Raw genomic sequence first — 23,194 nt, forward strand, 5'->3', positions numbered from 1 at the left:
TTGTACTTTATTATTTTGTCTTTTAAAAATAAATAAATAAACATAAATAACAACTTGCTTTTGAAAATGTGAGCCTGGGCTTTCTTTTTATTTAATTATGTATTCATTTCTTGTAATATGCAAATAGGCCTACCTCATATTAATAGCATATTATTAATGGCTCAGGTGGCGTTTTTGTTTAAAATATTGAATTTACATTTGTACATACATTATACTTTATTATTTTGTCTTCACAAAATAAATACATTAAAATAATCGATCAAACAACTCTGTGATGCTTTAAATTAATCTGTAGTACATATGTTCTGGCAGTGTCCATTTATAAAAAAATTATAATAATAATATTTTTTTAATAGAAATATTTTGTAAAAGATATTTGCAAATGTATTACTGAACATTTGCTTGTGGATTTAACACACATTTTTACTATTTGTATAACAAAAGAGAACGAAGTAGTTTATTTTTTAAAATTGTACTTATACTTTCCTAATTCTAAAACTTTCCAAATAGTATCTAAAGCATGTATTTCAAAAACTAAGTAATGAAATAATTCTAGCCTTTATAATTTCCCAAAATGTTATAACTGTGATTCTGTACTTTCTATTTAGTTATTTATTTAATGCCCAAATACCTCATATTAATATTATTATATATTCAATATACTTTATATAATTTACATTTGTACATATATTGTACTTTTTTAAACTAACTGTCCTGACAAAATAAATACATAAATAACCCATTAACTAAAGCGCAAGCTCGTCTTAAAGGGCACGTCGCCATGACGCATAGAGGATTGTTATTGATGCCAGACATCAATGTCGGAAAAAGTGGCAACAGATATTTGGTCAATTAAAACCTCTAACCACTTTATAAATGATTTCACTTGTTTATTGCGTCACATTAATAAACTAAACAATGTGGAAATCTGTAAAGAACACAATAAAGATGTGAGATAATCCACGTTAATATCAATTTATTGTCATTTAAATTGCATTGCATTTTACTTCAACACGTTTAACCCCCTCCAAGCCAGAAACTGATTGATTTAAGTCATTCAACGGTTTCAATATGTACTGAAAATCTCCTCTCAGCAAAACCTCTTTAACCCAACAATCTGTTTCACAGTCAACAGATACATACATTCATACATAACATACACAGGATGATAGACAGAGAGACAGAGAGAGTCCATCTATCAAAACGCCTAACCCCAGACAAGCTAGGAGAGCCTCCTTTACCATCATACATGGATCGAGACGAGTTTAACCTTCACCTTGGACTTTGTTTCAGGATTAGGTTTAACATTCAACATTATAATGGGATCAGCAACACTGTCCTAAGATCATTAAGTAATATCATGGCATATCTCATAAACAAAGTCTGTCCATTCAATGGTACAATCTCACTGGCCCTCCTAACACAACACCCAAACATCCTCGATACAATAGAAGATCTGCATGCACTGTTTTACTTTTAACCAAGCATAAAGTAGTAGGTTATACAGAGAGAGATATCAGAGCTGGTGTTTCTTGTTTGGTTCTGAGTTCATCAAGTTGTTCTTTTGTTCTTCTTTTTTTCTCTCTGAATGTCTCTGTGAAAACAGCTTTGGCGATGCACGCTGCAAGGCATATTCCCTCTTAGCTGAGTATCTTTTGAATGCTCGTATGCTCTCTTCCTATTCAAACACACTTTGAAGAATCCCACACGTCCCAAGAGGATGCACTCATATTCTCTGGAGAACAGAGAACTTTGCAACACTCTGCTTGAATCTAGATATCCCCCGAACGTTTTTCACATCTTGTTATAGAATACAGTCTTGCATCATATTATGACTTACTTCTTTCGCCTGTATTTGTGGAGTTTAATCAAATGCACCCTACCTCTCATCGCTCAAAACATTCCAGAATGACTCTTTTCTTCACAAAAGATTAGTGACTGTAATCCATTGTAATTAAATAAAGTCTGTTTTTGTTTAGGCTTTGAGTTAAAGGATGCTTACCCGACTAAGCCAGATTTTCCTTAAAATCTTGATTGTGTACAAAAGTGGCAATATTACCAGACAGTATACCATTCAGCCAACACATACAAACAAAATGACTATTAAAAATGATTAACAATCATGTATTAATAATCATTAATAACCATAAATGCACATTGGACCTGACAAAACACATTTTTTTAAATTATGTCATGTCAATTACAACCAAGTGGTCCAAACAGATGTTTTGAGAAATTGGAAAAAAAATTCATGATAACAACAAACTTACCACGAGTTGTTATGCTGTTATAACAAGTACATATCCAATTTTTCTCTTTTACTTCTCTACAGGAAATAAATGTTATGTCTATCATGATCACATGTCATTTTATCAAAAAAAGAATTTCATTATTTTATCATTATTACTATAGAAAACTGTGGACACAATGCTTAAACACTTTAGATACTATACATATATACTGCATATACTGTATATAATAAAAGATCCAATTCGTGCGAAAATGACTCTAAACGTCTATGATTTTGGAAAGGTAGCCTTTCATTTCAAATGTGACTGGATAACATATGAATACAAATGTATTTACCACATTAATCTCATGCATTGGAGCAACTCCCATATACATAGATGTATTCATAGAGTCTGATTGACAGATAAGCTTTTTTGCACACCCAAATTTGCGTGTGTGGAAGTAATCGTTAACATTATTAACATTCTGTGTTCTTGTGATGTGCATCATAAGAATTCTGTCTGTCGCAAGAAATCTATATAGCACAGCATCCCTTTAAGACTCCTTAAAGGCTGTGGTGATGTTCCAAGCCAGTATGTTATAATTCTTTCCCATTTTAGACACAATTACAAAAAAAAAGAACCGACTATAACAACCAACAGCAGGGAAAAAATGCAATTCAACAAGTAAAGTGTGCTCCCTCGTATTGTCTCCTTTCTTTGTAACTGCTTGGACAAATTCACCTGGTATTAAAAAGACAATAAACCCATCATCCTCCATATTACTCTGTTCCGTTTAAGAGTAGGGCAGATGGGACCCATTGGAGATGTGTGAGGTGACCGAAGTACTACGACTCAGGACTCCGTCTCCATTGGCCGACCCCCCCGGTCCGCCCCCAGATGCTGTTCTGCGCAGGGGCTGAGGGCTGTTCCTCAATGCCATCAGGCTAGGGACTCGCACAACCAGCCCTCCTCCGCCATACACTCCTTGAGAGGAGGACGACTGACTGGAGGAGGAGAGAGAGATGGTGGGTGGGGCAGGAGGAGGAGGAGGGAGGAGAGCGAGGGACTGGGAGGAGGAGCGGGAGGGAAGGGGGTGGGAGAAGACGTGGGGGTGTGCAAGGTCCACCCGGCTCCCTCCACTCCACTCCTTCTCTTTCTCCCGCTCCCTCTCTCTATCCTTCTCTCTCTCCCTGTAGAGCTGGGGCGTGCTCTGATGATGGTAGTGCTGGGGAAGGTGGTGGCGGTTGTGATGAGAGGAAGAGGAGGAGGAGGAGGAAGAGGAGCGGGAAGAGTGGTGGACCAGGCCATCTCGCACAAAGCCGAGGGAGGCCGAGGATGAGGAGGAGGATTCGGCTCTGCTGGGACCCCTGCGGGAATGGGGATGTGGCGCAACCCCGTGACTCCAGTGGCTGGAAGGGCGGGGGGTCTGGCTGGATGGGTAGCCCTGCATTGGGTGAGCCTCAGAGGGGATGCCTGTAAGAGCCAGACTGCTGAAGCCGAGACGGAGGCTCTCGGAATCGAAGGCCTCGATCTCAGACGCTTGGCGCTCCAGGAGGGATCTGATGCGCTCGGAACGCTCATTCTGCAGGGTGAGCATCTCCTCCTCAATCTACAGAAACACAAAATCTTGAGTAAATAGATCCATGGAGACAAACATTTGAAGGTGAATTCACAGGTGCGGCACTTTTGCGCGTAGTATATCACTGCAAAAACCTGTATCTTATTGACTAATCACCTGTAATCTAATCTGAATCTGTATGATTCATTGTTATTCCTTTCCATGCAAACATGCCTCCTTTCATCGTCATTTAGTCTTATTATAGATTGTGCTTTAATTACAAAACTCTATTCTTCAGTATTTGCCTGGCGCAATAAATATTGCACTATTACCACGCGAGGAAAGCAGAATCGTTCCGCAAGAACGGGATTGCACATACAAATTCAATTCAGCACAGATTTAGTGGACACGTTTGCACTGTTGCCTGATCTGCATGAGGTAATTACATTAGTGAATCACCGCTAAACAGTGTGTGTAAATACATGGCAGTGGTTCTCAACTGGTGGGTCGCAAGCCAAAAACGACTTCCGGGTCTGTTTTGATATAGTTGCAGACAGCATTGAAAATACATTGCTAAATGCAAATAATAAAATCCAAATAAACATATAATCATGCATAGTTAAGGCACAAAAATTCTGCAGGCGAAGAAGGCATGGATGGTTGTTAAATGCATGTGAAACCCACAAAAACTAAGGGAATACTTGCAGACAGAGCTCCAAAAAGGGGTGGGAGCTCCAAATTGCCAGCAAAGAAATATGAAGCCCCTTAACTAACCTTTTCCTTAAAGGGGGAGTTGGCACAACCACCTTTGGAGTAACCCGCCCCCTTCTGGAGAAACCACACCTTATATTGGAGATACCTCCCCAATTTGGAGATCTCCGGCCAGCAGCTATACCTACTTGCAAAAAGTACATGTCAAACGGTTTCTTTTTTAAGCTGCACTTTATACTCTGTGAGAATGAAGTTATAAAGAAACTCAACACTAAAATTAAGCACTTTCCTTTTGGTCAAGTCCACAAGGCAAAATTCCCAATCTGTTTCCTAATGTTTTAATTTTCCAAAGTATGTGGTAATGGAGAGCGTTTTCCAAAACAAGTTTTTGGTGGAAGACCACCAACCTAGTGTGGAGGAGAGGTGTAAATGTATCAAAATGAATGCATTTTCAAATGAAAACGTCTTGGTGTGGACGTGGCCATGTAAGCCTGTTGAGTTTGTCAAACTAAATCAACAGTTTTCGAACACATCATAACAAATCATAAAAATCTAGTTTATGGTAACATAAATATGGAATAGTTTTCCAATTCGAATTTTTTATTGATTCAAAAAATTCCAACAGAGAAAAACATAACACACACACATCGAATCAACATTTAACTTTTAACCCCCACTAATATCCCTCCACAATCACAAACCCCACCCTGACCCCCAACAAACACACCTGTGGTCATACATAACACACACACACACACACAAAAAGAAAATATAATAAACATACATAATTAAACTAAACTTCTCTCTCCCCATCCCCTTCCCTAGAGTCCCCAAAAAACGCTAAATAATTACCCCATTTCTTAACAAACAAGTCCCCAAACCCCAGTCTTCTACTTGCCACCTTCTCGAAAGCTGCCACCACCACACACCACTCCAGAAATGATGGCGCTCCATCTGACTTCCATCTCCTTAAAATAGTTTGTCTAAATAATTATTTTATATGTTTATCCCCAAAATTATGACCGCCCCATCACCCAAAATACAGAGTCTGGGGCAAAGTAAAAAACAAATTCTCAGGAATTCCAACAATTCGGACGTTATTTCGCCGGTTACGATTCTCTAAGTCTTCCAGCTTTTCCCAAATGCATTTCAAGTCTATCTTGGACCCTAGCAGATTAGCAGCTAATTCCCTCTCCGATGACTCCAGATAATCGATCCGTATCTCGATGTCCGACACTCTTATAACCAACTCAATGATTTTCGTCTCCATGGCAGTGATCGATCAACGTATTACAGCAAGATCCTCCAAGTCATGCTCAACAGTAGACGCTGAATCTGAACCATCCAAACCGAGTCCCTAGTCTGCAGCCCTGTCAGGGGTGTCAGCTTGAGAACGTTAGTTTACTTTTATTTTCTCCCCAATTTGGAATGTCCAATTCCCAATGCGATCTAAGTCCTTGTGGTGGCATAGTTACTCGCCTCAATCCGGGTGGCGGAGGATGAATCTCAGTTGCCTCCGCGTTTGAGATTGTCAATCCACGCATCTTATCACGTGGCTTGTTGAGCGCGTTAACATGGACACACAGCACGTGTGGAGGCTCCACGCTATTCTCCATGGCATCCACGGGCGCCACTGAGAGCGAACCACATTATAGCGACCACGAGGAGGTTAACCCATGTGACTCTACCCTCCCTAGCAACCAGGCCAATTTGGTTGCTTAGGAGGCGTGGCTAGCATCACTCAGCATGCCATGGATTAGAACTCGCTACTCCAGAAGTGGTAGTCTTTACTCGCCGAGCTACCCAGGCCAACGTGAGTGTCTTTTAATGTCTCCATATTGTTTGACATAATGTCTTCATAGACCAGTTATGGCACAGGGTGTATCGAATCTCACCGGTGTATGAAAAGTATTAAAAACTTGCAAAGTGCACAGAACTCGCTATTCACACGTCCGACCCTTGCATGGTGCCACGCGACTAAAATAAATATGGAATAGTAAATTGTTTGATTTTAAAGCAGAAATATGCACCACTAGTGCCACTGAATGGAATTGCAAAAATAGACATTTTCAAACACCTCCCAGTCTGCTGATCAAACAAACAAATATTCCTGCCCACAATGTATGCCATTGGTTGAGTCAATGTTGTTGTATCCAACTAGACTCAAGAGTATGTGTCTGCATCCTGATGATGACAAGGAACTCCCACTTCACAACATGCCCACTCCAAGTAATGTCCCCCTTTGATCATAAAGCATTTCTATTGGCTAACACTATTCAAAACCTTTGCAATTGATGTATGGTTCATATTGTCTTAAAGGAATATTCCAAATTCAATACAAGTTAAGCTGAATTTACAGCATTTGCAGCATAATATTGATCACCAAAAAGTTTTCATACTTGACCATCCTTTTCTTTAAAAAAATAAAGTGAGGCACTTACAATGGAAGTGAATGGGGGCCAATTTTTCAATATTAAAATACTCACTGTTTCAAAAGTGTAGCCACAATTCCTAAACAATGTGTGTGTTAACATGATTTTAGTGTGATAAAATCACTTACTAACCTTTTGTGTGTAAAATTGTATCCAATTTTACAACTTTACAAGTACTTTTATAAAATTATAAACTTCACATTTCTGCCTTTAAACCCTCCACGAATTGGGCCCATTCACTTCCATTTTACAGCCATAGTCAAAAGTATTGGAAGTGCCTTAATTGAATTTTGTGTTTCGCAAAGTTTTGTGCTTCAGTTGTTGTGGTGTTGATTCACATTGTTTCTAGATTATTGTGCAGAGTGATCAGATGCATTTTAAATAATTGCAAAAAGCTACATTTGCCCATAAAATAAACTTCATCACAAAAATCCAAATTTCAAAGTTTTTTGGCCCTGGTACAAAATGACCAGCTAACATAATTTCACTAATCATATCAGCAGCACCTGGGAAAGTGTGAACGAGTACAAATCAGGTGAAATCCCTCTATCATTCTGATTGGATCATAAGAGCAGACTGATTGCTATAAAATGAGGGAAGAGGTGCTTCCAATCATTGTGTTCTTGTTAGCACTGGTTACCTCTAAAGAAAGATGTGCAGCCATCATCACTTTGCATCAAAATGGCCTCACATGCAAGAAAATTGTTGCAAAGAATATTGCACCTGAAAGAACCATTTACCGGATCATCAAGAACTTCAAGGAGAGAGGTTCAGCTGCAGTGAAGGCGGCTTCAGGACATCCCAGAATGTCCATGGCCTCTCATCCTAAGGAGTCAGCTACGGAATCGTGTCACCACCAGTGCAGTGCTTGCTCAGTACTGGCAGCAGGTTGATGTGAGTGCATCTGCACACACAGTGAGATAAAGACTTTTGGACAATGGCCTGGTGTTAAGAAGGGCAGCAAAGAAGCCACTTCACTCCAAGAAAAACATCAAGGACAGACTGAAATTCTGCAGGAAGTACAAGGATTGGACAGCAGAAGACTGGTGCAAAGTTATTTTCTCTGATGAAGCCCCCTTCCGACTGTTTGGGACATCTGGAAAATCAGTAGTCTGGAGAAGAAAAGATGAACGCTACTACGAGTCCCTGTGTCGTGCCAACAGTGAAACATCCTGAGACCATCCAAGTGTGGGGTTGCTTTTCATCCAAGGAAGTGGGCTCTCTCACAATTCTGCCCAAAAATACTACCATTCAATGGTATCAAATGTGCATTTTCCAGCATGATGTAGCACCATGTCACAAGGCAAGTGTGATAATGAAGTGGCTAGGAGATCAATACATTACAATTTTGAATCTGTGGCCAGGCAACTCCCCGGATCTTAATCCCATAGAGAACCTGTGGTTAATCCTCAAAAGGCGAGTGGACAAGCAGAAGCCCACAAATTGTGATCAACTCCGAGCACTAAGTCAAGAATGGATCGCCATCAGTCAGGATTTGGCCCAGAAGCTGATATCCAGCATGCCAGAGCGAATTGCAGAGGTTATGAAGAATAAGGATCAACACTGTAAATACTGACTCTTTGAATAAATGTAATGTTTTTGCCAATAAAAGCCTATAAAACTTATTAAATGTTTATCATTGTTTTCCAGTATACCATAGAAACATAATCTACAAATGCTGAAGCTGCAATCCTTGCAAAACACCAATGTCACTTTATGTCACTGCCAATACCTTTGGCCACGGCTGTAAGTGCATCATTGTAACCTCAATTTTTGCTTTTTTTTTTTTAAGAAAAAGAGGGACAAGCCAAAATGATTTTTTGTGTTAATCAACACACACTTAACTTGTATTGAACCCAGAATATATTACTTTAACTGTGTAGATATAACAAAGAATTTTATACATATATCATATTATTAAACCAAGGGTATAAATGGTGAATGTAAAATTTCTGTTCCTTTTTCTCCAGTTAGTCTATTAGCTTACCGCTAGCTTCTACTCCTCTTCATTTTCATCATATTTTACCTCACTGTCAACACCAAATGATACAGTGGTATGATTAACAGAACTTTTAAGTTGCAGTATATTTAATATTTTTAAACTTTTCTTTTTTTAATCTTTGTTGTTATGTTTATAGCAGTAGGAAGTGTAGGTGTAGGGTGACATTTGGACAATCTCAATGCTGATAGGCTTTCATAACAACACGTCATGCAGATTTTTCAAATTAAGCAATTTTGCGTGTTTGAGTCGCACCTTTCACTTCATTCGCGCCGCCCGGCGCTAATTTGTATATTTGCATTGACTTTGTATGTAATCGCGCAGCGCGAAATGCTCTCTTCGCGTTGTATGTGAACGTCCCATAAATCATTTAGTTGGGTATTTTAAGGGCATCATTACTTGGTGTGCTTGCCTTTAAGTAGTCTTGTAGGACACAGACAGACCCTTCTCACTAGACAGGCTGCTCAAAACAAACAGACAATTTTTATAGCGCCACAGAGACACAGTTTTCACGAAAATTAACATGGCTTATTTATAGTTGGGCAAGGCTTATTATAGTCTCTGCATATTATGCTGGTCTAGGAGAAAGTATTTTAACACAGAAAATGTTACACACCACAGATTTAAGGACATTTTTGTTTACTTTTGGACAATAAACAATTTAGGATCACCACATAATGTCCCAAGTAAAATCAGCTGATTTTTACCAAATCCATCGTGTTGTCAAATAGTTTTTGACAACACGCCCATGAATAAAGTGATTTTTACCCTTTGTTCCAGTAGAGCTCTGCGGATGGACACTCTCTGCTCCAGGTCTTTCACCTCCCTCTCGTGCTGGGTATCAGTATGCATCTTGATTTTGCTCTGGTACGCATTAAGCAGCTCCAACTCTTGTTGCAGCTGCATCCTCAGCACTTGATACTCTGCTTCCTGCGTCTCGTCCAATCGTAGCTGGAGGGCAATAGCACAAAAGGCCAAAGGTCAATGAGTTGTGGCATCTCCAAGAGGAACTACCCTAAACAAAGGAGGCATTCCAGAGATGTGGGTATTGGGGTCAGGTGTATGTGTGTTAAAGCTAACATACCTTACCACAGACTGTTTTAAGAGCATGTAACTGATGATGTAGGTGTGAGTGAGGGATCTGGTGGTCAGAGTGGAATGGGAATTGTGTTTGAGGTGTCCTTGCCTTACTCACAGCCTGTGTGGACAGCATGTCGTTGATAGAATGGTCGTACTGCTCGGCCAGAATGGCCAGCTTACGGGTCTGCTCATCTTTGAGGCGCTTCAGCACGGCCTTGTGATCCGACTTCGGGGTGTTCTCCAGTAAGTGGTTCCTCAGAGCTTTAAACTGACGTGTTTGGATTTTACATGTGTCCTGGAACTGACGCTTAATCTGCAGCTCTTTGGACTACGGGAACAGGGAGGATGGTGGTAACGAAGTTTGGAAACAGAAACAGATAAGAGAGAGTAAGGGGCAAGAGGATGGGAAGAAGTATCATAGCATGATTGTGCTGTCATTGGTCTCAGAAAATGGCTGTAGAATGATGTCATAATTCTAGTTATTGGAATAGTGGCATTGATGAGTGTTTTCTACTAATAAACTGGTTTTTATTTTCAAAATGAAGTGTTTAAAGGTTTCATATGAATACAGTTTCACAATATGGAATGATCAAAGTTAAATCCTCACCTATTGGAGTTCATCATTTAATTCCTCGTAGATGTAATTTTGGGTAAAAATATTCAATACACCAATACTGTCCTCTATTAAAAGGAACAATTCAACCAAGTGAGGATCTCAGCTTCGATTCAGATTAAAAGCACATGTATTGTTGAAACAAAATATCATTAGAATTGCAATTTAAATAAATTAGGACAATATTAATGGCAAACATAAATTCTTCATCAATTTTAGACAAAAAGCCAAACTTAAAATAAAACGAACAAAAGGACAATGTTATAACAAAGAAAATTTATTTCAGATACATATAACAGAAATCTTTAAGTAAACATCCGTTCACGCACAAACACAAAATGAGGATGAAATGCACAAACAATGGCCTTGACACAGATGGCGCAAAGCAACAAAATACCACAAACATTCCACAAATAATAACTGATAAAAGATCATAAAACAACACAGGTAAACAATGATAAATAAGACAAAAATTAAAGTAAAGTGGATAACTTCAATTTGTGCATTGCCAAAAGCTGGATTACATATTGTTACAACTGAAATGCAAATCACTTTGTTTGTTTTTTGGTCAAGATACTGAATTTACCAGAAATATTCATTGCTGAAAAGAAGGTCTAATTTCCATTCTAGTATCCAAATAGTCCCTTTGACAATCTTGAGCTTTCTATGAAGACATTTTAGTATGTTTTTGCAAATACAGTATAGACAATTTCAGAGCAATGCCAGCTTTTTTCTATATAAATCCCAACCATCAACCTATTTTATTTCTTGTTGTCATCCCATTCTAAACTTTGGTTGTAAATTTGTATACTTCTTGTCCATACTTAAGTTGTTTTAAGTTAAGATGATTGTCATAACGGTTTCTCACAATAGACTTTGAGTAGATAGGAGTACAACAAATATAATTTAGGAGTTCCACGCATAAAGGGCTACGCTATGAATATGAGGTTTACATATGCTGATCTAAACAGGCTAAACCCCTCATAGTGATATGACCAAACAAACACTTGTTTACAAGGTAAACATGATCAGATCATTGCCCCTAGTGCAATAACCATGGTAACAAGGAGCCTTTCCTCCTGTGTAATATGTGTGTTCTGTTTGAATGATGTTTGAAATTAGGAAATAAACGGGATAATAATGGGCTCATATAAAGAAATATGCTCTTCAATTTTTAAAAGGCGGAGAGAAAATTTACTGTCAATTATGTTGTTGATGTCAACAACAAATATAATGTCACTTGATGCATGTACTTGTACTTGAAAACCATGAACAAAACTATGCAACATAAATGGAAATGCGACCATGGGTACATTAAATACAGGTTATGTTACCCACTATGGTGGGTCGCCACTTGATTTCCAATGTAAAATCTGTCCTGAAGCAAAACCAGTTGAGAACCAACTGGGACAGAGTTAAAGGGACAGACAGGAGCAGTCTGGCACTGTCGTGCACCTACAGTATATGTTCATTATTAATAATGCTATTTTTTTATCATGTTTATAGTTTGGTTTATTATTATAAATCTGTTAGCTTTCTTATTTATTACATTTATTTTATTTTCAAAAAGGTAGACTTTTTTTTACACATACTACAATAATAATAAAAAAATAGTTTCAAGTTTCAATTATAAAGTGTTTGCTCACCCCCCCCAAAAAAAAACCTTCTGTTGACTCTTCAGCCAGTTCCCACCTCCTTGCCCATTTGTATCCACTCAGATAAACGCTCTGTGCAATTGTGGGGAGAAGAATATAATCTCAGAAAGCTATTCTGAGATGTGGGCTGGCGCTGTTTTGGCAGCACGAGGGGGACCTACACAATATTATGCAGGTGGTTTTAATGTTGTGGCTGATCAGTGTATAAGTCCTAGCCCACCAGTCTACCAATACATTTCCTCATTAATTGAGTAAAACTGATATGCTGGATGCTAAAAAGACATAACTATCTCAATAATATACATTTTGAAGTACCACACAAGTACATCAACTATATAGTAATACAATACAAGAGACGATTTTTATAAAAAAAAGAAAACATTTGTAAACCTCAATAAAATTGCATATATCATATATTATATTCATAACAGTTCACCCAAGTTTTGGAGTAAATTTCACATAGGAGATTAATGTTTAAAATAACATTCAATATAGTTCACTGCTAAAGTGGAAAACCTGTATTAACAGCATTTAGGATTGCTCATCCAACTAACAGAGGGGAAAACTCCAGATAAAGTGGTATACAGATCTTTTGTTGAGAGTTTAACAGTTTAACTATCCTCAGTTCTTGTTTCATGACATGTGTTGTTTTAATTTGTAAAGGACACCATTTTTTTTTCATAATATCTTTGGGGCATTTGATTGCTTCCCAGATATTTGCCATTTATTTGGTCCCGCCTTTGGTCCTGAGGACTGTTTTTTCCCCCCACACATTTGAATAGGACTTTTGGGTTTATTTTTTTGTTCTGAAGCTTTTGAAATCCTATCAAACACTGATTTTGTGACAATATGCAGTATAGTTTCTATTTCAAAATAAAAACTTTTATACACTTAAGACATCATTGAAAATAAAAATTAAGTAGAAAACTGGCACATTACTGAGGAACTTCTATTGCACTTTTTGTTAAAATAGGCTTGTAGTTCTTTGGGGAAAGATTTGTAGTGTCAAGCTTTATATTATAATCTACTTTCACAGCAGGTGCAGTACATTTTGTATTAAACACATGCAATCATGGCTTAATCATTGTGGATATGGTCATTATCACAGAGACATTTTGAAATTAGCCCTGGCTTAGCAATATCACAAAAAAAAAAAAAATCACTGACTCCCTTCATGGCCTCAACAATCACCATAACACAAATAGCTCTTGCTATCTGAGAATAAAATAACTATAAAGTAAAAAAATACAACTCAGAAACTTTTACAAAAAGCACATCATCGACTAAGCTTCACATTCACTGATAATCGTAAATGAGTGATTTAAATTAAAACCGTACATTAATGTGGACTGAGTATCTCCCTGTAAAAACAGGTAAAAAAAAAAAGTGCATTTGAGCAAAAAGAAATCACACCAATCAGGGGGGGTTGAAGAAAAATTAAATATAAAACACAAAAGGGATGGATGAATGGGATGGATGAATGGAATGTGCATGCTCACCTAAAGGGCAAATAATACACAATAGTTTTGCACTACCACCTTCCTCCCTATATCGCCATCTATCTCCATGGCACCATCTTTCCTCTCAAACTCCTCCCTGAAGCCGTCCTTCTCAAAACATTTTCCCACCTCCCCACTTCCCTGTACATCCTCTCCCTTTCCTCCCTTCTCCTCCTCTCCTTCTCTCTTCTCTCCCTTATCCTACGTCTATGTTCCCTCACAGCTCTAGACAAGAGTCTTGGCAGATTGCTGGGTTTCTCTTTGTGCAACAAACCAAAAACTTGCAGCCTTTCCAGGTAATTCTTCGGCAGTTCTCTCAATATGTGCTTGGCTAAACACAGCACCAAAGTGTTAGCCAGGTCTGTCAGAGTGCCTAACGGTCGCCTGATGAACCGCCTGCCCAAAAGCAGACAGCGCGAAAGCAGGACAGAGTATTTGCTTTTGGCCTGATACTTTGCAGAAAGGCTCTTTAAAGGCACAGGGATTCTGGACTGCCGCCCGCCCCAGTTGCGGCCCGCTTTGGGGAACATGTCGTAGAGGTTGCGCTCAGTTAGACCTCCCAGGAGAGACTGGCACACAGTGAAGAGTGGCTTTGGCAGGCGGAAAAGAACTCGCATCCAGAGGCGATTGAGTTTGCGTGGGAAGTTTTGGAGGAAGACCCTAGCCGGGCGGATGACCAGCACCACTACGAGGTAAAGGGAGAGGAACAGGGAAGGAGAGCTGAGGAAGGATGCCGAGACCAGAGCTACAGGGACATAATAGAGTCCTAGGCTTAATGACAGACCTACACTGAAAAGGCCAGAGCCCCAATAAATTAAGGAAAGGTACCTGGAAAATGAGAGCGAGCAACAGGATCGCAGGAACAAGTAAGAAAAGAAGAGGGCAAGGAAGGCAAGCTCGCCAGAGAGTAGGATAGAAGCAAGCGATGGAAGGGGAGGGGAACGTCGCAGAGAGAGTAGAAAAATGGAAAGGAAAAGGAGGGTGAGGACAGACGGCTGCACAGCAGCTGAGAGTGAAAGAACGATACAAATTGCATGGGAAAAGATGGAGGTAAGGGAAGGCTGGGAGGAAGAGGATGGGGAGGTAGGGGTGTAGACGGGCGGAGGTTCCAGCTCCTCTAAAGTATCGGGGAAGTAAAACTCAGAGAGTTCGTCCATATCACGCTCTCGATGGTGGCGCTCAAACAATGGATTGAGTATTAGCTCTGACGGGCAGCCGTCAGCCACACCCCTATCCTCTTCATTCTCAGACTCGCTGCCGTCATCGTCAACTTCCCATGGATGGCATTCTACTTGTCTTGGATCACTTCCTGTGTCTATGTCAGCCTGGTCCTCATTTCTGGACCTAGATTCCCTTTCTAACATGATCTCATTTTGTTCTTCTGCACTTTCTTCTATGGCATTGTTAGCTGAAGCTGCCTCCACTTTCTCTTTACTATCTATATTTTCACATTGCTCAGTAATCATCTGCTCAGTAATCATCTCCTCAGTGTCATCACTCAAAGTTTTGTTTCCTTCAAGAACTTCTCTGTCCTCTTCTTCTGCTATCTCTGCAATAGCACCTACCAGCTGCCTTTCATCTCCATCTATATTTTCTCCATCATCCAGCGGTTCCTCTGGCCCCACCCCTTCAATAAAAAGCCCCTCCTCATCAATAGTCTCCTCCCCTTCTCTAAGAGGGCCCTCTCCTTCTGTCATGTCACAATCACTCACTCGCAGGCTCTTGGGCTGCTGACGGACTTCTACGGCGTGTTTCTGCCGTAGTTCTTGTTCGCGCCGTTTGTTGTACTCCATCTGGTTGGTGAGTTCGGTCTGGTGCTGTGTCCTGATCAGGTCTGCACGTGTGCGCTGCACCAGGGCCAACTGCCGAAACTCCAGCTCCTGGGTGGACTCATGGTGTCGGAGCAACATGGCACATTCCAGATCCTTTAAAGTCTGTTTCTTGTTCAGGTCCTAAGAAAAGTTGCAGAGATAAATGGAGGGAGGGTGTCATGGTGGTTAGAAAAGAAATCAAATAACTGTGGTCTGATGTCTATTCACTACATTTACAAAAATAACTGGTTTGCAAATTGTTGTCAAGACATCTCCTGTGACAACCGAACTCCTGCTAAGATAATGGAAGCTTTGCAGTTTTGTTTGTTGATACTTTCCGAGCATCAGGCAATAGAATATCAGAGATATCAAGTCAGAGTATTCCAATGTGACAGGGCGGAGGGAGGTCGTGATAATACACACCTGGTCCCTTATCAGGCTAATTAAGCCCCTGAGAGGGATAAAGGCCGATTGCGGATGGTGGTGCGATGAGAGAGAGATCGTTTATGGTCAGCTGACTGTCATGTGTGTGTTTGTGTTATTTAAGTTTTTCATTAAATTATTATTTATATTGTCAAGCTGGTTCTCGCCTCCTCCTTTACATTGTTCGCTTTACACTGGTGCCGAAGACCCGGGAAGGAGGAGGGATACACCGTAGTAGAGTTTATGCCACTACCATCCACTCCAACAGAGCAGCCGCGTCTCCCGGGGGACGGAGGAACCCGGCCACCTGGAGGCTGAGGAACAGCCTCCGACTGCGAGGGGAGAAGGGGCTCCTAACAGACCACCTGGAGTCCCCTACCAGCAGCTGAAACACGGCGGGGTCTGAGTCCGGCAATCGCGAGCGGGGAGGGGCTCTCTGCCGACTGCCTGGAGCGGGAGAACCGCTGCCAGGGGCGGGGGAGACCCCTTCTGTTCCCTGAGAACACGGCAGGGCGTTCCGTCCACCAGGGGCTGGAGGACTGCCTACGATCCACCCGGGGAGGCACGGCTGTCATCTGTTAGAGGGTGGAGGAGTGGCGAGTAAGTGTTTTTTTTTTTTTATCTCTCTCTACTCTCTCTCTCTCGGGGGGTGTACATCATGCCGTGGACTCCCCAGCCTGGGAGAACAAGGGAGGATGTGACAGGGCAGAGGGCGGGGCCGGGTCAGGTCATGATTATCCACACCCGGTCCCTTATCAGGCTAATTACGCCTCCAAGAAGGAAAAAGGCCGACTGCGGATGGTGGTGACCGTCGTGTGTGTGTTTGTGTCTTTTGGTTAAGTTTATCATTAAAACTATTATTTATGTTGTTAAGCCGGTTCTCGCCTCCTCCCTCCCCCTATTCACTTTACACCAACATCTGACTTTGAATGGAATGCAGCATAACACTAGGCAGAATGTCCACCTCAGTTAACTGTCCAACGCCATTAACCTTTGACCAATGAATTTTCAGGATTTTTCCATGACTTTGAGTCGTTTGTGATTACTAGATAATAATTTTTATTATGGTAATCAAATTTGTTTAATTCCCTGATATTTCAAGGTTTTCCATTACTGTAGGAACCCTGCGATAATCTCAAATAAGCCAAATATTGAACGGTTAATATTTCTGGCTGATATCTATCTATCACAAGATCTGTACCTCTCTGAGTAGGTCTTGCTCCAGATTGTGGCGGGCTAGCAGCATCTTCCTCTTGTATTGACGACACTGCAGCTCGAAGTATTGCCTCTGTCGTCGTAGTAACCCTGCCTCTTCCTCTGCCTGGATCTGCTGAAGACACTCCTTCTGTTGAACCAGCCACTCTTGCTTTTCTCGCTTTGGTGTGGACTGGTTCTCATTCAGTTCCTGTATATAGAGTAAACTTTTAGCACAACATCTGAGAAATCCATAGCCAAACAGCAATGTAAATAGGAAGGAAGCAGTAAATCAGCTGCTATTCTTTCAAAGCAGATTATCAACTAATGGACTACTAAACATTTACACCAAAAAGGTGCTTGTGCCAGAGCCAGTGCTCAGCTGAATGTTCTGCTGACCTCTCTCAAAACAGACCAGTGTTTCCACTGATTTGAGAGACGAATAATGACATAACCGACTATGCTACTATACAATATGGTCTTTATTTCCGAGACTTAGTCCTAACCAGATGCAACGTAATAAAATGTCTCTCTTCCATGTTAACCTTCCATGAGTTTCCCCTCCTCACAGCCTCTGTGACTACAACAAGTATAGGACAGGACATTCTGCTGATGACTTGGTTTCTATTTCTACAGTTTCATGCAGGGTACCCCCGCCCACAGTGAACTCTCATTGGTCCAAAATCCAACTTCTCCTAAAATGACATTAAATATGTTCTCATGGGCTGTGACTGTGCCACTTCGCACAACAGTTTCACATTCAGTGTAGACATACAGAAGATTGCTTGTCACTGGAATCTCATCGCATCAGGTCAGGGCATTTTACCGCACCCTGGCCTCTGACATTAGTAGTTCATGGTTACAAAACCAACAGGTTTAAGGGGCTGGTGCAAAGGTGATTGAGCATAGGCTCTGGAACCAGCACTGGTAGTCAGTGGAAAAGGGGTACAAGAATTTCTATCTTATGGACATTGACACCTCTTTAAGCTGCTCTTTTCGCTGTCTATACTGGCGTTTCTGAGACTCAATTAGACTGGTCAACTCCTTCTTCTGCTGGCCCAAAATATGCTGCTGAAACTTCTTTTCTTCTGCAAGAGTGCCCTTAGTCTAAGAGAAGAAGGTAACAGAGGTAAAGAGAAGGCGAAGTAAAGAAAAGACAAGGAAGGAAAGAAAGAATATTTTACAGATTATACAGCGTTTACAATGTAAACAAGTAATGGGTGTGGAGGATATCTGACTACAACTCTATAAAATATCTAAAACAATTAGCATTTTCTTCATTCACCTCTTTCTCCAGGATGGCCTGGTGCTTCTTGCTAAGCTTGTCTGCTTCACTGCTGAAGTTGTTCCTCTGTGTCTCCAGTTCTTTGTCAAGCCTGAGCTGATGTTCATCCATCTCAGCCTTCAGCTTGTTCTCTAGAGCCATCAGTTGTTTCTGATGCTGCCTCCTCATTCGCTTGTACCCGGACATTTGCTCTCTCAGCGCTGAGCCCTGCTCATGTTCCTGGATCTGACGGGTCACCAAAGAGGCCGTGCGGATGGTGGCAAAATGGTCCCGTCCTCTGCGTCGGCGACCCCCAGAAGGGCCCAGCAGCTGGGAGTCCACCTCTGGCTGGTAGGGGTCATCATAAATATTATCGTGGTTCTATGTGGGGACACAGAGGGACAATTAAAGGAAAGGTCATAAAAGTATCTATAGAACAGAGTTTGCATTGTCATATACTGAATGTTAATTCAAAATGCTTTGTCATTTCAGCAGACAAAAAAATAAGGTGTCTGGCCTATTGCATTTGTCCAATACAAACATTCCCACATTGTATGACGTTAATAGGGATTACAAGTAAAGAAAAGGGGGGGGGACTATGTGTATAACAAACAATAGAGCTTCAATTCACCACAGACTTGAAACAAACCCATTCACACATACCAGAGGTTTGTGCAGCACAGAGCTGTTGGACGTGACAGTATGCTCGCCCTCCTGCATCATAGCCATCTCTCCACTGTCATCTGAACCGTCAGCCAAGCTGTTCACTGAAGAACTCTGGGAGCTGGCACTGATTGACATGGACGGCAGTGAATGGGAGCTCTCCATGCTGTTCACTGTTCCCGTTCGCAACATGTAATGTTCTACATCCTGTAAGATACAAATGTATGTTTGAAAATTAAACACACATCACGATAGTTGGCAACAACCTTATATGCCTGTAAGAAATACGTTATCAACAAATTTGCATGCAAGGTACTTTCCGCTCACTATTGCGATCTCTAAGATCTATTTTTCAAGTCAACATGAACCGAAGTTTGCAATAATTTTTCTTTTGTAAAGAAACGTATTTCTGCGCGAAACCGGATTTTCAATGCCGAAAAAAAAAATATTACAAAAATGAGGATGTAACTTTTATCCATCAGAAATTAAGTGACAGGTGGTTGGAGGGGATGGAAAAAGTAGAGTGTTTGGTGACATCAGCAGAAAATGAACTTTTCAGAGGCAGAACGAGTTATTATATTCTGATGAAAACTTTTTTCTTTGAAATAACATGCACAGATTAATTGTTTACAAAAAGACCAGGACCCTGTATTAAGTAAGCAAAAAGTCTATTCTGATTACATGTAGGCTTTTAAATGTAGCTAGATCAAAGAGTCAAAATGCCTTTATGTCAAAATCAATTCACTCAAGCACTCCCAAAACAAGAGAACAAAGAGTTAAACTCAAAACGTTTGAAACATGAGTTGACACATCTGAATAGCCAGACAAAACAGTTTAGCAAACTCTGGATTACGTGTACATCTATTGTTAAAACGTATTCTTCTTCCGTCCACACCAAGACTGTTTTTGTCCAGCAAAAACTGAGCTTTTCGAAATCGCTCTCCCAAGTGGATACATTTGAAAACACCATCTTTGCATTGTATTACGGACAGGGAAAAACAGTTCAAAGATATTCTAAAATTATGACTTATTTGTTATCATGTGATGAAGTCATGTGATCCATTCAACCAAAAACAATCACGATGGCGGCCCATGTTGTAGCAGTGTTGCTGTGCCTGCTATCCACTTTTGGGGCTTTTCCACTGCATGGTACAACTCGACTCAACTCGACTGCTTGCTTTTTTGGGGTTTTTCAAAGTGGATAGTACCTGGTACCTGATACCTTTCTCGGTCAAGGTTCCAAGCCGATACTAAATGTGACGTCAAAATCCTGCAGATCATTGATTGGTCAGGGAGAATCGTCACTACCAGCGTCATTGGATTTCCGACACGGGACATCAACCCACTAGTTTTAAAGTTAGTAACAGCGATAGCAGTATCATTTGTTCACGCACCTTTCAAATTGTGAAAAAAGAAACGGCTGTGCGCAAAACCACGCCATTCTCAATAAACGAGGTGCAGACTGTACACTCGTTAGCGAAGAAAGAAACGACGCAAAACTAAAAAGTGTCTCAGGAAGTGTCTCAGCTGTTGGCCGCACACGACTACCACTGGACATACCAACAGTGTAGGGAAAAGTAAAAAAAAAAAAAAAAAAAAAAATTTAAGTGACTACAGAACCATCAAGGAAAAGTGGAAGTGGTTCGACTAAATGGACACTATCTAAACCGGCGAGCAATGGGAGGGAGAGTGCCCTGGACTGGCATCGATCCACAATGGAATGTTTTGTTATGTTAACTCTATACTCTGCTTGAAAGCTTCACTTTATTTAGTTGACCAGGTACTGGATGCTTGCTTCTTAAATAACCAGGTCAATTTAACTGTTATACTTGTGTGAAAAAAACGTCACCATGCACAATGAGCTAGTAGTTGTGTTATTGTTTTGGTCCATTTGTATCGTGTTTAAGATGTCACGGCAGTACAGGCGGAGCAACTTTAATGATCTACCTACAGTACCACCCAGGTTGAAGCGGCACTAAACTGCAGTGGAAATGCACGCTCAGAAAAGTAAATCGTGTAGAGTTGAGGCAAGTCGAACCGTAATGTGCAGTGGAAAAGTGCCATTTGATAGCATTGTTAAAGATAAATGTTAATTTGTGCAACCTTCACATTGCACTCCTTCTAAGGAGATGGGAAATTTAATCGGACGCATATGGAAATGACGTAGTCCACACTTTAAAAAATTTTTCGCATGCGCAGTGAGGGGATTGGAGTGTTTTCAGAAGTTTTGGTGTGGACAAGCAACTTTTGGAAAACGGCAGTGTGGACAGGGAATTTAAAAAAAAACCTGCAGTTTTAAAATGTATCAATTTATTAAACCAGCACCAAACTAGCCAATTTTTCCAGTGATTTTCAGGTGTGAGCTTTAGTAAAAGCCAGCTAGGTAGAGGGAGACAAAGGGCTCATTAGAGTCCACCAGTGGGAGGTCGTTAATCACTTGACCATCTGGACTTTTTGCGAAGTTAATGGTTTCAAAAACTGAAAAAGCACATCAGGCTTGCTTGAAAAAAAAAATAATTCTGTCTCTGGGGCAGGCTCTTGTGTTCTCATCAAGTGACCATTGAGCTTCTTTTACTGAAGAACTGACAAGACGTCAAGCTGATCTGAACGTTTTCATCGCACTCAGCTGCATATCATTACAAACACTGATTGTAATCCACAGCGATTCTGTCACCAAGCGTTTTTTTTGTGCCTTTTTTCCTACACTAAAAGCAGAAAGCAGAGGAGAGTTTTTTTGTATTGAACGTAATTTCTTTACTCTCTGAAAGCTGCATATGGACATATGCATTCTATGGCAAGCCTTGAAGATAACTACACAATCACAAACTTTCACATGGCAGAGTTCCTCCATGAAACGCTTCCCTAAGGGAGTTTTCACACCTGGCTCACGTGCAGCATTTATTTCAAACCTGGTGCATTTTTTCCCTTGGTTCGGTTCGTATAGGCACACATGAACATGACAATTGCACTTGGATTGACACCAAAAACATTTGTCCGAGACCACCAGGATGGAGCAGAAATCTGTAGGTCAGCTCTTCACTGCAATTCATCATTAAAATGCAGATATTGGTAGCAATATTATATAGGTCGATCTTTAAAAGAACAGAACCGGGTAGAACGGCATCAGCAACTATTTGACAGATGAAAACGTGGCTTCACTCTTTCTGTGTGTATATGTGTGAATAAGTGTGCTGGTGCGGGAGGGAGAAAGAGAGAGCTTCGTGACCAGAGAACAGGTCATTTTCAATGCAGAAATAATGCAAAACCAACTAATGAAACTAAAAAAAAAATCCAACATTGTAACAATTTTATCCCCATTTCGGAACAAATCAAGCAAGCTATAGGTCTGAAAACGGCCTGAATCAATCGATTGCAGTTGTTTATGCCCAAGTGGCACTCCTGTTGTTATTTCGGCAAGCTCCACGTGACAGGGAATCAGAGAGAGAGCTGCGATGAGTTGGTATGTTTGTCATCCCTCCACCATTTGTGTCAAACCTCTGACTGAAACAAGCGAGATTTCAGCAAATCAATCTGCATATGTGACACCCTCGGCAAAAATGGAGTTGTTTAAATTCTGCTAGTGTGGTGCCGGCTTAACAATCCCATAGGGGGTTGACATTTATTGCGAGTATTGATTAAGTAGCACTAAATATAGCTTGTCTCTTGCAGTGTAAATTTATGAAATTATTATGCATTTTTGAAATGCGTGGGGTCCTGAAAATCAACAATCTTTTTCCTATTTGAAAAGACAAACACTGATCAGTAGCTGAAAGTTTATTCCACCTCTTCTTCCTCTGTGCCCTCAGTAGCAGGCCCATTGTGCGTTTCATGGAAGAGTATCTTCTTCATCTTTCGATATTGCAGGTTATCTAACTCCCTCACGGCATCTTTAGTGCGTGCTATCAGATCCATCACCACTGTCACTGGGCGCTCACGACACAGGAAGTGATGCTGAGGAAACAGTTTGGAAAAAGGTCAATTTCAATAAAACTAATCATAGAAAGAGACAATGTTCAAAATGTGTAATTAGTGCATAAAGGGACAGCTCCTAAAAACTCTAA

At 40.6% G+C, this 23,194-nt stretch overlaps 1 protein-coding gene across 3 annotated transcripts in view; it reads right to left on the minus strand.

Moving 5' to 3' along the window:
* Window positions 1-965: 965 nt before the first annotated feature.
* The window catches only part of LOC127633505 (serine/threonine-protein kinase TAO2-like), a 35,392-nt gene continuing 13,163 nt past the window's right edge, over window positions 966-23,194 (minus strand). For 2 of the 3 annotated variants that reach the window (XM_052112662.1, XM_052112664.1), the window contains 6 exons: window positions 22,917-23,084; window positions 19,134-19,340; window positions 18,492-18,851; window positions 18,185-18,313; window positions 17,214-17,417; window positions 10,886-15,730 (listed from right to left, as the gene is read on the minus strand). In XM_052112662.1, coding sequence (XP_051968622.1) covers window positions 13,838-15,730; window positions 17,214-17,417; window positions 18,185-18,313; window positions 18,492-18,851; window positions 19,134-19,340; window positions 22,917-23,084 — 2,961 coding nt within the window. In that variant the 3' untranslated portion in view covers window positions 10,886-13,837. Of the gene's footprint in view, window positions 3,841-9,699; window positions 9,883-10,126; window positions 10,340-10,885; window positions 15,731-17,213; window positions 17,418-18,184; window positions 18,314-18,491; window positions 18,852-19,133; window positions 19,341-22,916; window positions 23,085-23,194 lie in introns of those variants that run through there. The other variant, XM_052112665.1, reaches the window with a different exon arrangement.

The sequence above is a fragment of the Xyrauchen texanus genome, chromosome 40, assembly GCF_025860055.1.
Source record: "Xyrauchen texanus isolate HMW12.3.18 chromosome 40, RBS_HiC_50CHRs, whole genome shotgun sequence".
Taxonomy (NCBI): Eukaryota; Metazoa; Chordata; class Actinopteri; order Cypriniformes; family Catostomidae; genus Xyrauchen; species Xyrauchen texanus.